Source organism: Myotis lucifugus, unplaced genomic scaffold, assembly GCF_000147115.1.
Source record: "Myotis lucifugus unplaced genomic scaffold, Myoluc2.0 scaffold_319, whole genome shotgun sequence".
In the NCBI taxonomy this organism is placed as follows: domain Eukaryota; kingdom Metazoa; phylum Chordata; class Mammalia; order Chiroptera; family Vespertilionidae; genus Myotis; species Myotis lucifugus.
The window spans coordinates 244,097-262,264 of NW_005871367.1; the positions used below are offsets into that span (position 1 = coordinate 244,097).

At 48.1% G+C, this 18,168-nt stretch overlaps 1 protein-coding gene across 1 annotated transcript in view; it reads right to left on the minus strand.

Annotated features, from left to right (window-relative positions):
* ITGA9 (integrin subunit alpha 9) overlaps positions 1 to 18,168 on the minus strand; it is a 250,599-nt gene that overhangs the window by 98,342 nt on the left and 134,089 nt on the right. The window contains exon 18 of the mRNA XM_023764184.1: positions 4,523 to 4,673. Within this exon, the coding sequence (XP_023619952.1) occupies positions 4,523 to 4,673 (151 nt within the window). The remainder of the gene's footprint in view (positions 1 to 4,522; positions 4,674 to 18,168) is intronic.

Genomic DNA, 18,168 nt, shown 5'->3' on the forward strand with positions numbered 1-18,168 from the left:
AAACACACCCACACCTGACGCCCTCAGATTCCAATCTATTGGGCTAGTCGCTCTGCCACCCAGGGATGGAGGTGACATACCGACATTCAAGGCTGCAGACAGACCAGGTTGACCAGAAATACAGATGCATGTGTTGCACGGCAGGCAAGAGAATGGGGCTAGAACATATGGAAACCAGCTAAGCCGGAGGTCACAAATTGGTGGCCTACGGGCTGGATGTAGCCCGTGGACCTGTTTTGTTTGGCCCATACAATGTTCAAAGAACATTTTAATTAGCTGCCAAAGTCATGAGATTTCACATAAAAATGTGGATTTCTGGCTTTTATTGATAAAATGGGAAGTCTGGCAGCACTGGCCCTGACGTCCACCTGGCTACCATGGGCTCTGCCGAGAGCTAGATGAGACTGGAGACCTCGGTTTTTCTGGTCTCCACTGCTTCCCAATGCCCCACAGGTGGCCCCTTCTCCAATGTATAACACCTGCCTTCTCACGTTAGAACCTCAGTGAAGTTCTATTAGGCCAATTTACAACTTCTGGAAGCCCAGAAAGTGAGGTGCTCACGTTGGAGGTGCTATGAGCGCGGTGGGCATTTCCATCAGATGCTGGAGAGCCGCGGTGGGCATTTCCAGCGGATGCTGGAGAGCCTGCTCAGATGCCTTGCACCTTGCCCGGCTTCCAGCCCAGAGGGCATTTTCCAAAACTGTGTAGGCTGCACATTAGAGGTCAGGAGCACTGGGGAGTGCACCCCCCCCCGGAAGGCCTTGAGCACTGACTCTTTGGGAGGGGGTGTCAATACCCCAGCCCCCTCACCCCTGAGGTTGGTATTTTGCTCTGTTTCCCAGGTGTGCCCTTTGGGATTAGGCCCCATTGCGCACTGCAGTTGCTGGTTTAATAGCACCTTCATTTTTTTAACTATTCTTTTTCTTTTTTTATTTTTATTGATTTCAGAGAGAAAGGGAGAGGGAGAGAGAAACAGAAACATCAATGATGAAAGAGAATCATTGATTAGCTGCTTCCTGCACGCCCCACACTTGGGATCTACAACCCAGGCATGTGCCCTGACTGGGAATTGAACCGTGACCTCCTGGTTCACAGGTTGACGCTCAACCACTGAGCCACGCCGGTCAGGCAACAGCACCCTGTTCATTAGCTGCCTCCTCCTGCCTGTATCACTTCTCTGCCTCCCTACCAGCGTTTGCTGCACCTCCCAAATAAGCTAATGGCCCTCACTTCTTTGCTTCAAGGTCAGCATATGGGAGACCCAAACCAAGAGAGCACTGACACTGCAGAGAGATGCCTCATTCAGAAAGTCTATCGCCGCTCTCCCTTCTCCCCAGCACAGCCTCCTCTGTAACCCCAGGGCAAGCTACTACGTCTCCTTTGTACCCAAAGGTCATCTGAGAGCTCTCTTACACCTGACCTGAAGCTTACACTGTCCATGTCCATGTCCATTTCCATGTGCATCATAACAGTCAATACCATGGAGATGTACTCATGAATCCAGCCCCTTCTTTGAGTTTTCTCTCCCTTGGTCTCCTGAGGCATTCAAGAGAGCAGGATTCCTACCTGATAAGCAACCTCAGCCCAGAGCAGCAGGCATCAGCATTCCTATAACGTCCTGAGGCCACCCCCACAGGGAACGTTACTGGCCCTCTGTCCCACATGGGCAGCCTCCTTCCACCCTGCTGGATTTCTCTTGCCTCTCCTCCTTTGTTCTCCTCTGCCCTCTCACCCCTGTACCAGCCCAGCTCACTCCTTCACCACCCAGATCGATGGACCACCCCACCCACCCACCTTAGCTCTGAATGTTGACACCAACTTTTCAGAGGCCCATCCATCCACCGTAAGCCTTTATCGCAGGATTTTGTCCATCCCAAGCAGTGACCACTTGCTTCACCTTGTCACGTCTATGCTTCAAAGCAACTTCTCAGCACCTCTGCAGAGCAGCTGGCACCCTGTGCTCCTATTGCTTGCCGACATGCCTTCCACTCACCAGGCTGTGAGCCTCCTGGGAGCGCGAACCAGATCTTACCCATCCATGTGTCTCCTAACAGCGGGGGCTGCCTGGCCCTTAGCAGGTACTTAATAACTGCTGTCCAAATCAACCCGTTCCGTTCCACAGAGGCAACAGGAGCCAAAGCTGTTTGTGCCAACAGGCACCACAGCCAGAAATTAAACTTGACCTCATCTCGATGCCAGGGCACCTGTCTGTACAGTTCCAGGGCCACCCATTATCTTCTGTGGGCTGTGGTCTGGGGGGTCCCTCACATAGAACCCAGCGTGGATGTGACCCTGGAGTTGTGGGATGCAGGGGCTCCAAACTGTTTTCTTTCTTCTTCCCTCTTCTCCCTTTTAGCTGTACGCCCCTGCCCCGCCCCTCGGAGCCCCCTTTCATTGCTCCGCAGGAGACCATTAAGTGACCATTATGTGCTGAGCTCCAGCCAGACAGCACACGCCAGGCGGCCAATCAACCGGCCAGGTAGCCACCGACAAATTAAGTCCTATTTTATGGAGTGTTTTCAAGTTAGCGTGACACAGGCCAGAGGCAAGTCAGCGGACGCTCACCCATGTGCGCACCAGGCTTCTAGCAGCAGCCTCCGCTACAGGAAAGAAACAGCACGCATGTATGAAAGCAGCCCGTGTTCGGCTAGAAAAATCCATCCCAGGGGATACCTTTGGTTCAGGCTCAGAAACTCGGATGCCACTAATTGTGATGACAGAGAAGACTGGACACCTCGGAGGCCTGGGCTCCCAGTTGCTTTGGGACTTTGGACAAGAGGGATATCCGTGCACCCAGCCGTCCACCCACATCACCGGTGCCGTCCATGGAGGCACTGGCCTCAGTCACACCTGAGCTGAGGTTTGGAGCAGAGCCCAGGGCGAGGGCAACTTCTGTACTACATTCTGCCTGGAATAAATAAATGCACCAAAGTGTAGGCTGATGAACACGACCCTCTAATGAAAACATCAAGGGCAGATAACAAGCATGCGAGGTTGCTATCCGTCCTCATCTCTTATCTTGTTTTTTACAACTACTGGCCTAACACGGACTCTCTGGAACATGTGTGTATTCCAGTGTGTGTGGGGGGGATGGTGAACAATGAGGCTGTGGGGGCGGAGGGCAGGAAGGCCCAGGCTCAGCATGGCCCCCCGTGAACAGCTGAGGACTCTGGACTTCATTCTGAAGAATGTGAAGCAGGAGGAGTGACGAGATTAAGTTTCTTCTCTCATTTTTTATGGCATAACGGATATTAGAAGCTTATTCTTAATCTTTCAAATTATGTATTTACTGTAAAAATACTGCTTTCGGTATTCTGTGTGTAACCAGAGGTCCTGAAACCCTCTAGGTACTTGGTTCTCTCGTGATGGGGCAGAGCCTAAACCAGGGACAATTCTTAGGGTCCGGAAGGTGAATGGAAAGCATACCCTTCCCGCAGCCTCCCCCAACCCCGGAGCTCCTGAGCCGATTAAGCAGCAGAGAGTTTGGGATGGTCCCTGGGGAAGTTCGTGGGGTGCTGCCATTCTAGATGGCTCTAAATGCTTCCGTTGCCCCCTATGCTGGGCAAGACTGGCACAACCCTGGCAGAACTCCTGAGCCTGGCAGGACATGTGCCTGAGCAGAAATAAGGTTTGAAGGGGCATCCAGCTCTCATCTGTGGGCAGGGCGAAGGTTTTCCTTAGAAAGTGATTTTGGTTCCATTTTAACACCGAGATCAAGGCACTGCAGTTCAAGGCTGTAAACACTATGAAAAGCTGCAAAAATTCCCATTGGAACACTGTCAACAGTTAGAGCAGCCACGGGGTGGGGCGAGGTCTGTTTAAATCCACCCATTCTCCGGTGGCCCGCTGAGAAGGCCTGTTCTTTCCTCCCCAAAGATGATCCATTGAAGGAAACATTGGAGGATAAAACAGGCGAGAATCCCAGCTCCTCCCTTTCTGAGTCATGCTACTTAAACTCCAATCCATTCAAATAAATGAATCCACTCTTAAAAGCTCACTCAATTCATGGAAATAATTTAATTTCCTCAATTCACTCAGATATGCCAGGAATAAATAAATGCGCCAAAGTGTAGGCTGATGAACATGACCCTCTAATGAAAACATCAAGGGCAGATAACAAGCATGCGAGGCTGCTATCCGTCCTCATCTCTTATCTTGTTTTTCACAACTACTGGCCTAACACGGACTCTCTGGAACATGTGCGTGCGGGAGACAGTGACCATGTCATCGCGGAGAAGAAGCCAGACATAAAACCATATGGACAGGGTTCCACAGGAGAGAACGGGTAGAACCAATGGAGGGCATCGGTTCTGCCCCGTCCCTCTGTAGGTATCTATATAGTTTCTTCTCTGGCGGTACCAACATACTTTCTAAGTCCAGACGGAAAAATATCCTAACAGTCCCAAAGGATACTCCACGTAGCAAAATAGTCTTTGCACAATCCCTGCACCTTCTGAGCTATGATGCAAGTCAGCAGATGCATCAGATGGACCAAAGGCTCTCTTTAGGGTGCCCCCCTTACCTTCTGCCACATGTTGATGAAGAAGAGCTCCCGGGAAACATTGAAGGACACGTTGGCATCATAGGCATCGTCGCCGAGGTTGGAGATGGAGATGTTTATGGAGATATTCTTCACAGCCCCCAAAGCCAGATAGGGCGTTTTCTCATCAATGCTGCAATGAAAAATGAAGAGCCATTAAAACCCTGAAGCTTTCAGCTTTCAATAATAAAACATGACCCATTGTGGGGTGGCTGCGGGAGGGGGGCAGGAACGCCACTAGCATCACAACTACAAGTCCCAGGCATCCCATGCAGCAGCCATGCATCCTTGGGCGATCAGATCCCATAAGCCTTGGTTTCTTCTTCTAAGCCCATGAATGTTCTGTCCTGCCTATCTCACTAGGCTGTTCCGGGGCTCACATGAAGTCTTGTACATCCAACTTGGAAAATTATAAGACATTTAATAGCGTAGGCATGGAATCCAATCAGACATTAATTCATTAAAATATTTTTGGAGCACCTCCTACCTGCCCATCATTACTATTCTACAAGTGTTCTTGCCTCCTTGTGGCTTCAGAGAGACAGAAAACACAGACACAAAGAAGCAAACACACAGAAGCCGCACTGATGAGGTGAGCTCTCAGTACAAATCTAAAGGAAGAAAGGGAGCAAGATACAAAGATCCCTGGGAACTAGCCAAGGGAAAGTTGTGCCTCGAATGTTCAAAGGCTGGCAAGGAGGCCAGTGTGGCAAAGAGGGGTGACCGAGGGGGAGAGTGGGAGGAAATGGGCTTAGAGAGGCAAAGGCATTAGGGGCAAGCAGATCATGGAGGGCATCGCTGGGCCATCAGAGGATCTTGGTTTGACTGAGATGGAGCCCGTGCAGAGCTCTGAGTGTGATGACCTCCATGTTTAAAGGCTCGCACTGCCCATGATGAGAACAGTCTGTGGAGGGAGTGGTCAGAGGAAATAAGGAAGCCTGGTTAGGGAGCACTTGCAATAATCCAGGTGTGAGAAGATAACACACCAGACCATGATGGTAGAAGCTGAGGTAGTGAGAAGTCATATTCTAGATATGTTTCAAAGGATATACCAACAGGTTTTGCTCATGCATGGATGAGGGGTGTTAGGGATCCTTAACAGGAGAGTCAAGGATGGCTGCAAAGATTTTAGATTCAACAACTAGAAGGGAAGAGTTGTCATTTATTGAGATGAGAAAGGCTATGGGTATAGACGTTTAGTAGGGAAAATCTAAATACTACTTTGATTTTTAAGAAGAGATGTTGAGATAGTTGGATGCCCAAGTTTGGAGTTGAAGGAACAGTCTGGCTGGAGGTATATACTTGGGATGGATTAGCTATGATCACCAGGGAACCTGTGTAGATAGAGAAGAGGTATCATATGTAGGAGTTGGAGATGAGGAGGAGGCAGCAAAGGAGATTGAAAAAGAGTGGCGAGGAAGATAGGAGAGAAACCAAGTGAGAGGGTATCAAACTGGCCACAGAAGATGTGTTTCAGGGAGGAGTAATCGATTTTGTCAAACGTGGCAGAGAGGTAAAAATAACATGAATTAGAACTGGCCAATGGAATTCGCCATTCAGAGGTCATTGGTGATCTTGTTAAGAATGACTTAAGTGGAGTGACTGGGATGAAAGCTTGATTGGAATTGGTTTAAGAGCTGTAGGAAGAGAATAAACGGAAACAATGAGTACGGTCAACTACTTGGAAGACTTTTTCTACAAAGGGGAGATTAAGATGGAAATTATCATAGTATATTGACATGTTAATGGGAAGGATCTATTAGAGAGAGAACAATTAATGATGACATGACAGGGGACAATTGCTGGATGGTTTTGAACAAATGGGGGCGGGGACTGGCCTCAGCTGGTATGAAGTGAGAAAGAGGCCCATATGGCACAGATGCATTCATAGATGGCTGTTAGAAACAAGACAAGATTCCCTTACGATTCCTTCCATTTTGCAGTGAAATAAAGCTGAGTCAAAGACTGGGAAGAAGGAGGAGGATGAGGAGGGAACATTTGAGGGGCGGGAAGGAGGGAAATGGCAGCCCAGGAGAGTGGGAGTGAGCGGGCTACCAATGGGATGATGCTGGGGATGAGCATGATGGGGATGAGAATGACAGTGAGGAGGAGGATGACAATGTTGTTGTACATGAGACTGATGATTATTATGTGATGTGAGCTTTGGACAAGATAAATTCACATGGATGGCCAATCTTTGATTGGCTAACCAGTTAATGGAAGATGTGGTTAAGCATATGAGGGTTTGTGTAATGGACAGTTGATATTTTTGGCTACTCCACATCCTGACACCTTCCTGTGGTGTCTCAAGATAAATGGGAGGGGCCCATCAGAAGAAAGAGTTAGGGTTAGTTGCTAAAGTGTAAGCACTGAAGTGCAGTCATGTGATCTCAGGATGGTCAAGTGGCCTCAGTGTGGTGAGCAGAAGCTCCTAACTCATGAATTTTGAGTTTCCCAAGGCACCAGAGCCCTCTGAAACATCTGAGGTGACCACAGAGGATTGAGAACCCTGAAGTGGCATCCTGAGCTAAGGCTGCCTCCTTTGTCTCCGGTAATGATGGTTCTCCAGCTTCCCTGGCTAAGCTCTGAACCAGCCTCTTACCCTTCCAATACATTCCTTTTCTGTTTTCTTTTTAAAATATGTTTTTATTGATTTTAGAGAAAGAGGGAGAGAGAGAGAAACACTGATGTGAAACATCGATCGGCTGCCTCTTGCATGCCTCCTATTGGGGATCAAGCCGGCAACCCAGGCATGCACCCTGACCGGAAATCGAACCGGTGACCTTTTGGTGCATGGGATGACGCTCAATCAACTGAGCCACACTGGCCAGGGCTCCTTTTCTGTTTAAATTAGCCAGCACATGTTTGTTGTTGTTTGCAGCCACTGAGATAGCTAGTAGAACATGAAAGACAAGAGAACTATCCAAAATCTCAGTAGGTTAAAATACTTTGAAATACAGATGTTGGGGGGGAGGAATCCTCATTACTCATCCAAGAAGAGGGGACCTCACTTTCCTGTGTGCCTGGCACGTCAACAAGAATAACATGTGCAAGGAGAGATCTGATGGTCTCGTTTTTTGGAAGCAAGAGCTCTGTGGATCCAAACAAGATGTGAAAAATTAACTCAGAGGAAAGTTTCAAATTCCTGAATGGCCTCCAATAAATTACGACCCCGACCTCCAGCTATGTGGCAATTATTTATTATTGTTGGCCACTTTAACTTTAAACAATTGATGGGTTATTTCTGTCCTTGCGTTTGCTTTTGTAAGATTAAAGGAGTAATCTTCAGGCCTTGAGGAGTTATGACAGAGAGAGTGCTAACCTTGCTTTATCTCGAGAAGGAATTGCATAGGCCACTCACAAGTAGCTCAGTGGCCTCAGAGAGCATCCGCAGTTTCCAAATGGAATCTGAAACAGAGACACTGCAAAAAAGCACGGACCGTGGGGCAGGGGGCTGCCTCCTTATTCCAGTTTTACTGTTCACGGTCAGCCACCTTTGCTTGTATGTACATGGCAAGGGATCAGGCCAGCGACGCCTAACCTCCTGCCAGCCCCCAACGCGCAGACCTCTGTCACGTGATCATGCAGCAAGGCCATCCCTGGGGTCTCCAAGTCAAGTGACTCAAACACGGCTCCGTGACTGAGGGAAGCCAGGCCCCTTCCAGGGCCGACTGTGAACTCAGACTTGCTAAAAACGAGGGTCTCAAAGCTGCGTCACTCCTTCCTCACAGCGAGAAACCCAAGTATAAAACAGAACATCTCTGTTTCCAAAGCTATTCTTAGAAATGAAATGTAATTTGCCAGGTGCTGGGTACTTTCAAACATGTCACCCTTCTGAAACCTGACGACACCATGAAAGGTTCCTGATGTTAGTTCCATTTTTAGAGACGAGGAAATGGAGATGCAGAGAGATAAGGTGACCGGCCAAGGGGCTGTGCTGGCTTCGAACTCGGTGCCTCCTAGGCCTTCAAGGCCCACCCCTTGCCATCGCAGCCCATGTTCTCCAGCCCCTCACCTGCCACCCCCAGGAGGCCCTTTCGGATCTCCCTCCCGGTGAAATAAATCTCCCTGTTATGACCCCTTCCTGCCCCGTGTGCTCGACCGTCCTTCCCAGCACCAACCAATGTTGTGATGACACGTTTACTTGTGCGGATGTTTGATTAAGAGCTGTCTCTCTCCCATTAGGATCCAAGCACCGGGGAGCAAGGGCCTCTGTCTGGTTTTGCTCATTACTGAATCCCCAGTGACACAGCTGTGCCTGGCACTCTGTAGGTGCTCAACAAACCTTTGTGCAATGAATGAATGAACACGCACACCATCCCCACAAGATCATCAGCTTAATCTTTGCACTTTGCAGAGAAAGAAACTGAGCTGTCTCCCCCGCCCCCCCAACCCCCACCAACACACAGAGGGAAACGCAGCTATCTGGAGGCTGAGCTGAAGTTAGTGCCAAACTTCCATGGGCATGAAGGCTATGGGCATGAAGGCTGTCTGAGCTACAGCTCTTATATCAATTCCATCTCGGCCGGGAAGGGCTTTGGCAAGAATATCTTTTCGTGACATCTGAAAAGAACAGGACTTCTTGAAGACCAACCTCTGACAGGACTGTTGAAAGAGTAAAACAACCAGGCACAGCGAATGCCAAACATTCCCCCTGGTGCTCACTTATTCAGTAAAGAACAATCTTTCTAATTTTCAAGAAATTGTATTCCCGGGAAAAAAAATTTCCCATTAATTTTAATTTGCTTGTGCAGTCTTTAAAGCGGGTCGTATTACTCTGAACACCTACCACTCCGATGTGCTTTGATAAGAACAGCATTATTAAGAGTCAACATGAGAACCAACTGTAGTTTCTAGAAAGCTTATCTTACCACACATCTGGGGCCGGCTGGAAACACATTGCTCCTTTGTTATCAAAAAATAACAACTATAACTGTCCTAATACATCTCACGGCAGCTGGTTTTGAATATGTTGGCTTTGGCACCATCCACCCCGTACTCCAAATGTCAGCTGTGACTGCCACCATCTTGGCGAATGTGTGACGCCTGAGGGTCACTGTAGAATTTGTTGTGTGCCCTCACTCACCCCCTCCCATTAAGAGTGCGTACCCTCCAAGTTCCTTGTTGGGAACATGCAATACATTCCCATACCAATCCTCATATGCTGAACCACGAAGGCCACTAAACTAAATTCTTCCCCTTCTACCACCATGGAAAGAATTTTATTCAGGTAAATTTTTGCGAAGATGCTAAGGGAAGAAACTAAACTAGCTTAATGGTGTTTAAAAATGAATTTTCCATTGGATCATTTTTGATCCTCCTTAAGTCTTCGAAATATAAGTCTTAGAAATATTGAAAAGGACCTTATTTAAATAATCTGTGGTTAAATCCTACCTTCCATAAAATATAATACTTTTATTTCCTTTTGCTGCTAGTTTTAAACTAGCCTGAGCAACAGACGTAAATTCAGGAGTTAACCAAGTACATTCTGGTCAACTATATTTCTAGTTTTAAAATCTTCTTGCCACATCATCATTATTATTGATGATATTACACTTGTCAACTGCAACTATATTTGATCATGACAACTAGGAGAATCATACAAGGCAGCCAAATTCATCCATTTTTCCTTCCTGCCTTCTTCCTTCCATCTTCCCACCCTCCCTTGCTCCCTCCCTTCTTTTTCTAGTCATTTATTCATCCATCCATCCATTACTTAAAAAAAAAAACTACCTTCCCAACTTAGGTACCAGGGATACAGTTTCCAGACCTCAAAGAGTTCACCGTCTAGTGGAGGAAGCAAACATGTAAGACATGATGTCAATGTGTGCTATGTGTTGACTAGAGAGAAGAGGAAGCATCCCTATGAGACCCTTTATGTTATGAGACCACAAAGAAGAAGTTCTGCAGGGGCAGTGGGAGGAGGGGAGGTGTAGCGGAAGGTTTTAGGCAAGGTATTACTAAGGAGGCAAATTATGAGTCCTACAATTAATGGGACGATAGCCCTGCCAATAAAAATGTTGCTAAGATTGATTGTACACACACACACACACACACACACACACACACACAATCCCTAGTTTTTTCATTCATGGAAATCATATTTAAAAGGACATCGTGGTCCTGGCCGGTTTGGCTCGGTGGTGAGAGCGTCAGCCTGTGGACGGAAGGGTCCTGGGTTCGATTCCAGTAAAGGGCGTGTAATGCCAAAATTGAGAAATGTCAAAATCGGGGGCAGCCTTCCTGAGGAAGGATTCAGCGTCCCACAAATCACAGATATCCTCAACATTGTGTCAGAAAAGCCACGGCATCAATGATAGCCACTGCCATTTAAAAATCACAGACAATGCTTCCTTGTCTTAAAAGTGGGCAGACATAAAATCAGAGATGGAATTTGGCAGCTGGATGGCAGCCCACTGGATCCATCACTTCACAGATAAAGGCCAAGGAGTTAACCACTTTCCCGTGGCCTCTCAGCAGACAGTGGCAAAGCCAGATAGACCTCCTGACTCCTGGTCCAGCGTTCCTCCCTCTGTCCCGAAAATACAGGAAAATGCGACAAAACTTTATAAAATTCACATAAAGCTTATCTGGCTGTACTAAGACGAGAAATGAAATTGTGTTTGCCTTCTTAGCATTTAAAACATTGAGAATATTGGAAGGTGCCATCTCTTTATAAAAGCTATCTGAGGTGCTTCCCTTTCTGCTTGACAATTGTCCTTGAAGTTGGTGGAGGCGCTCAGGATGGTTCCAGATACCTTCAGCACCTCTGTTGGGCCATCGCCTCGGGGCTTTGTTGATAACTATCAGTCTGTCCACTACTAGAGCTTTAAACTTACAAACACGAAAAACCCCATAAAACCACAGTTGCTCATCTGACATCTTCCTATGAGGGCCAGGAACACAAAATACCAAATAAACTGATTACCATGTGAAGGAAAAACACCACGGAGTGAACACAAGTCATGCTGAAGAACAGGTGCAGGACAAGGTGCAAGAGAAATCCAGAGGGAAGGAATCACTGTAGATGGAAGTTCCCCTAAGAAGTTCCCCGAGAGATGTAGGAATTGAGCCACATCTTTTGTTGTTGTTAATCCAACAATATTTTTCCCATTGATTTTAAGAGAGAGTAGAAGGGAGGGAGGAAGGGGAGAGAGAGAATGAGAGGAGAGAGATGGATGTGAGAGAGACCCATCGAATGGTTGCCTCCTGCACACACCCCAGCCGGGGTGGGGGATCGAACCTGCAACCCAGGTACATGCCCTTGACTGGGAATCGAACCCCGAGACACTCCGGTCCACAGGCTGAGCAACACCAGCCAGGGCTTGAGTCACATCTTAAAGAATGAGGAGCAGAGAAACAGGAAGTACATTCCGGGCAGAGGAAACAATCAACTACAGATAAATGAGTGGAGGTGACTCAGAAATAACGTGGAAAGCAGCAGGAAAAGGACTTCCTTAGCAGTAAGATGAATGGGAGGCCAGCAGGTTACGCAGAATGCATCCAGATTCCCATGGGCTTTGGACGTCAGAGTTTTGGGTTGATCCTCTAGGCCAGTGAACTGAACCATGTTATCTTGAGTCACCAATGTCAGGTGAGCTGAAAGTACTTTGTTAATAAATAACAAGGCACTGAAGTGAAGGTCTTACAAAATGGAGTACATTATGGGTGGTTCTACCCCTGTCCCCTGGGGTCTTATCACTTGTAGTCTGCAGAGGCTGCAATTCGATCCCCATCTTTTGCTGAAGGACTTTTCCCTGCAGGCCAGCAAAGTGCCAAAGAATCAAGCTCCTGACAGCCCCGGAGCAGCCCTCAGCCAATGAGGATGCAACCGGTGCACAATGACCTCAGCGCCCTCACCTATCGCGTGACGATGCTGAAGTACACGTTCCAGTTCTAAGCCCGGGCTGCCCGATATGGTGGCCAGTGGTCACCTATGGCTTTGAGCACTTGAAGTGTGGTAGGTCTGCATTAGGTGTGAAATGCACATCAGCTTTCTAAGGCCTAGCACAATAAAACAAGAAAGGATGTAAAAAAAACATCTCAATCATTGTATTAATATTAATTACAGGTTTACCTGACTTTTTGCTACGTTATTTTTGCTATCTATAAAAATGTGTTTTACAAGTTTCACTTTAATGTTTCAATGTGGCCACCAGAAAATTGTAAATTGCATATGTGGTTTGTAGTATGTGTCTACTGGTCAGGACTCTCTAAGACTCTGAGTAAATTCTACGTATTTTGCTTTTACCAATACAATATGTTTGATTTGTGATTAATCTCCGATGGTACATGTTTGCTCATGTTACTTGCAAAGGAGAGGTCGAGGGAAAATAAAACAAATTTGGGTAAAAATAAAATTGGTAATATTTAGCCTCGCAAACTCACTTGCTTGTGACAGGCAGTAATGAATACTGTGAAATGTCACAAAAGAAAAAGCGTACCACATGTGTGCTTGTCTTCCCCACAAAGTAATTTTGAGTTTCACCAACATCTGATGCCCAAAGTGGTACACTGTGCAAATAAACCTCACTGGTGAGGGGCGCATTTATGTGCTGCCTGCAGTCATCGGTTGAGGGCTGCTGTGGGGAAGGAGGGCATCGTTCCCAGCACCTCTGCCTGGTGGGCAAGGCAGCCAGAGAGGCAGTTACTGGAGCTGAGCACCAGGCCTGAACACAGGGTAGCAGGGACACTGACAGCGCTGACCGTGCCCGCTGCAGGGTCCTATGAACGGGAGATGCAGCTTGATGAATGGGAGAAGGAGCCAGCCAGGGAGGCCCGTGGCAGGCAGAGCAGCACAGTTAGTCCTGTTATCTCTAAATGCCTGGAAGAGGCCCAAGGCCCTGGAGACACCCCACCACCCCTTGTAAGCCACATCCTGGTCACTTCCCTTCTTTAGCAACTGTCAGAAAGATCCTTCCCAAGTGCCACGGTCTCCGTGTCTACCGATGGTTCCAGCCCCCTCGGGCCTCACGGTCCTGCCACATGTTGGTGTGGGCGGCCAAACACACCCCTGACCCAGGGCTGACTGCCCATGGGTTACACAGGGGCGCTGTCCTGGTGTGCATGGCTGCCAAGGGCTCTTAAAGGCAGGTGTGCCCAGGCTAAGAGGAGGTTGTTAATCATTCTGAATGTTAAAACAGGGCATCACAAGGTAGGACATGGGACAGTACCCTTGCTGAATCTGAGGGGTACATATATTGAGCTTCTATCAGGCAATCCATTTTAGAGAGAATGATCAGGGATAAATTCAAGAAGCAATGGACGGCAGCGAACACAATCTCTGAGCCCAACTCTGAAGGCTATGTACTCAGTATCTGCCCTCGGCTTCCCAACATAGGAAGGCAGCTGTCGATCCGCCCAATGTTGTGGGGTTTACTCCACAGCCTCTGTTCACCTCCCCGGGCTGGGAGCTTGTGCAATCAAGCCCACTGCTTGCATCTGAGAGCTGCCTCTGGAGTCCTTACAGGAGCATCTGCATTCCAAGAGCCACACTCGAGGCCTCTCCCCCCGTGACACAGCGAGCTCCTCTTTACAGAAAATTACTGCTCTGGACCAACAATAGAAAGACCCCTTCTCAAAGCCCCAGCGTTTCTACACCTCCAAGGAATGCAGCCGCCGATGCCAGCCTTTAGAGGCAAGATGCCAGGGTGATGCCCTCACCCAATTCTGCACACGTGAGTGTCACACATGAGGGTTAGCACCGTGTTTTCAGATTCTCAGTCCCTGTCTCTCAGCTGAAGAGGCTCTCCTCCCCCCAAGACACAGTCACTCTCCTGTGACAGAACTCTGGACAAGGGAACCTTGAAGTCCAGCTCGAGACTACAAAGAAGTCAGCTCTCACGGAATGTTCCAGAATAAGCTCCGAAATTTCTCTTTCCTACAAGGATAGGAAACTGTTTTGTCTTGCTGGCTCATTTCAGCTAGTAACTGCCTATTCCTTTGCATTGCCATAGATCTTCCTGATAAATTATTTAGAATCCAAATATCTATTTTCATGGCTATAAAAAAAATCACTAAAGTCTCCTGATTTATAAGGTTTTAGTTATTGTGGCAAAAAAAGATATCCCTTGTGTGTGTGTGTGTGTTTTAACAAAAACATTTTTGGTTTAAAAAAAGCACCAAAAGATATCCAAACAGGATACTGCACCAAAAGGTGCGATACTAAATATACATGAACAATGAAATCTAATCTTAGTTTAGCCTTTAATAGATTCTAGAGCAGTGATGACGAACCTTTTGAGCTCGGCGTGTCAGCATTTGGAAAAACCCTAACTTAACTCTGGTGCCGTGTCACATATAGAAATTTTTTGATATTTGCAACCATAGTAAAACAAAGATTTATATTTTTGATATTTATCTTATATATTTAAATGCCATTTAACAAAGGAAAATCAACCAAAAAAATGAGTTTGCGTGTCACCTCTGACACGCGTGTCATAGGTTCGCCATCACCGCTCTAGAGTGACGGGGGTTGTTTCTTTGCCCAGCTCTCAGTCTTGTCCTGTGGGTATTCTATGGCCCCTGTGGTTTACAGCCTCAGCCCTGAGCCGCCTGCTCTACACCATCCCATGTCCCTCACGCTGACTCGCTCAGGATCCTCTCACCTCACACCCCGAGATACGTTTCACTTCCTTCAGTGCTCAGCGCCACATCTGGACCAGATTGCTTCGCAGGTGTTCCCACCCTCCCTCTGCCTCTGCTCAGCCTCCCCTCCTGCCTTTGGTTTCCCTGGCAACCCCCTCGCCAAGGACTGGCTGGACTTGAGCTGGACCCCTGGGTCGATGTGCTTACACGGCATGTCCCAGACCTCCACCAGCATCTATTGGGTACTTGTCTGCTTTCCAATACACTTTAAAAAAAATCTAAACAGCAACAGTTTGATTAATTGAGTTCTGCTTTCGTTTTAAATATGCTTTAATACTCATATTGTTCATGCCCTTAAATACTGCCTCCACCACTAATTGGACGATACGTGTGCATGGATGTAGGTTTTAATCTTTTCCAACAGTGGGTTATTAAAGCCCTGTGGTTGGAGAGGGGCTTCACCTCTCACTGCGCTTTATAAACCCCTTCGAATCATGCAACACAGACCCATGCGGTTATTAACTCCAGATAGGAATCCCCAGGCCCCGCTGGAAGGCACGTCCATTAAGGTTTACAGCGGGGCAGGGAAACGAAGCCTGGGCCTGGACTTCTGGTTGGAAAAGCACTTCCACGGAGCCAGAAATACCTCTATCACCCTCCTATGTGCCCACCTGGGCCAGTTTTATAACCATCAGGAGAGAAAAGCATTTACTAAGGTGGTCCGAGCCAAAATAGTGGTTTCCTGAGCAACACTCAGATAATGAACGCATGTTACTTTAAAAAAGCAATACGCCCAATATCCTCGCTGAAGTCACTCGCATGAATCTGGCCCGGGGCCTGGCTCGTTTACTAACTCATGCAGGGACAGGACCAGTACTGGCTGCAGAGGCCCTCCTCCTCCGTGGGGGCACACGAGGAGCCAGAGGGCCCTCCCTGCCCCTCCAGGCAGCGCCGGCTCCTGCCTCCTGCCCCATCTGTTTCACTGTGAAAAGAACGGCTGGTTCCCAGCGAACAGAGGCATTCCAATCCTCATCAGCCTTTACTTTAGGGGTAGTTTCCGGAATCACTAAATCTCAGGAACATCTGGAACAAATCAGCGAGGTTCACTCACTGTAACAACTGGATTAAAGGCAAAGAATACTCGGGGTGGCGGAGGAATTCCCCAGATCTGGGGGCTGCGCAGGGGCCTGACGTCATGAGACAGGGATGGTGTGCGGCGATGTATGGCTTGGCCCAGCAGTGGCACGGTGCCACCGATGTCTCACATGAGCCGCCCGCTCAACGGGGCCACTACGCACTCAAAATGCAAGGAGGTGGGGGCGGGATGCGCACCTCCCAGGCCCGGCAGGCCAGACAACTCAAGAGAACCAAGTGAGCATGACTCCCGTGGTCCCCGACCCTAATTCCAGCTCCACAATCAAATGGGGGATGTACATGGTCACAGACAATGAAATGTACTGAGATGACAAGCCTCCCTAGATTTGGGACCGTTTTCTCCTGTGAGGTGAGCAGCCACAGGGGCCACGGGGAAGGAAGGAGCTCTTTCCTCCTGGGTCTGGAGGCCGTGAAGGTAGAAACAAGGATGCACACGCCACAAGCAGAACCTCAAACCACCACGAAGGGGCCCATCCGCCCATCAAGTGGTGCCGCGTTCACCACGGGGCCCGTTTCTCTGCTTCGGGCCTGAAGCGCTCGTTTTCTTGAGCTCATCAAAGCTCTGATGAGCAGTCACCTGTGTCTTTAATGAATCATAAGCCAAGAGCAAGAAATAAATGGTCATTTCCTGATCGGTGTACTGTAGACACGGGGAGCCACAGAGGCAGGAAAACGCGACAGCAGCCTTAATATGAACTCTCAATTCTGAACGTCACAGCAGAAATCTTTCGTCTACTCCAGTAGGCGGAGCAAAACATCGGTTTCCCCAATGTGTATCTTTTCCCATACTCGGGGGAAACTTCTAGATCGGGGGTTTTTAACCTGTGTGTTGTGCCACCAGATACTCTACGCAGCCTAGTAAAGTGAATGGACCCCTTCTCACAGTATTGCTTTTAAATGCACACATTGAAAAACAGGGTAACCAGGAAACCAATCACAGAAAATACAACGGTAATTATATTTTTCAATGTGTGGTATAGCAATGTGTGCTGGTTTTTAAATAGCACTGACTCATAAGATTGGGCGGCAGATCGAAAAACCACCCTAACAGTTGGGATGCATGTAAATGATAGTTAGAGATCTCTGTCATACGGCAAGTCGATACGAAAACATCAGTGATTTCTGTGGGTGACAGTCACAGGGGCTGCAAATATCCCTGGGCTTTGCTGTCTACATGTGTAACTGAATAAGAGGCAAAGTTCCGATTGGAAGTCAATGCAAACGAGGATGCGATTGTTTTCTGATCCAAGTTCACAGACCCCATGAATTCTATGCACAGACCGCGAGGGGACAGGGACCCATAAGGACCTCTCTCCTCCGGGAAGGGGAGGGACTGTGCAATGATGGGAAGAACAGGCCACGTGACGGAGGGTGAGGCAGGGACAGCGCGCTCAGCCTCACACCGGGAGGAAAGGGAAGAACAGCCGTCCCGCAAGGTGTGTGAGAAGATGCTCTGATTTCATTCATCTCAACTCCACGGTCCCGGGACCAACAGTGAGCCATCTTCAAAACTGGGGACATTGGTCAGGTAGGTACGAGAATGAGAATCTTCTCCTTGCTTAGGAGGGTACATTGTGTTTTCCACACCAGAAAAAAAAATGAGAAATTTTAAATGTTTTGTTTTTTTAAAAGAAACGCAACTGTAGACTGAAACAGTGGCATTCGCCTCTTGTTCAGGTCTCATTATCACAGAAAACATTCTCAAAAAAGAGCCCCGTGTCCCTGGCCGGGAAGACTGCCTACTCCGCGCGAGCATCCCGTGCTCCCTGAGGCACTGGCTCTCGGTTGCACCGGGAGGACATTGAAGTGAAAGGCATCCCTCACATGGCGGCCCGCTCCCCTGGTGTCCCTTGTGTCTGGATAGCCCTCTCTTTTTGTTGTTGTTA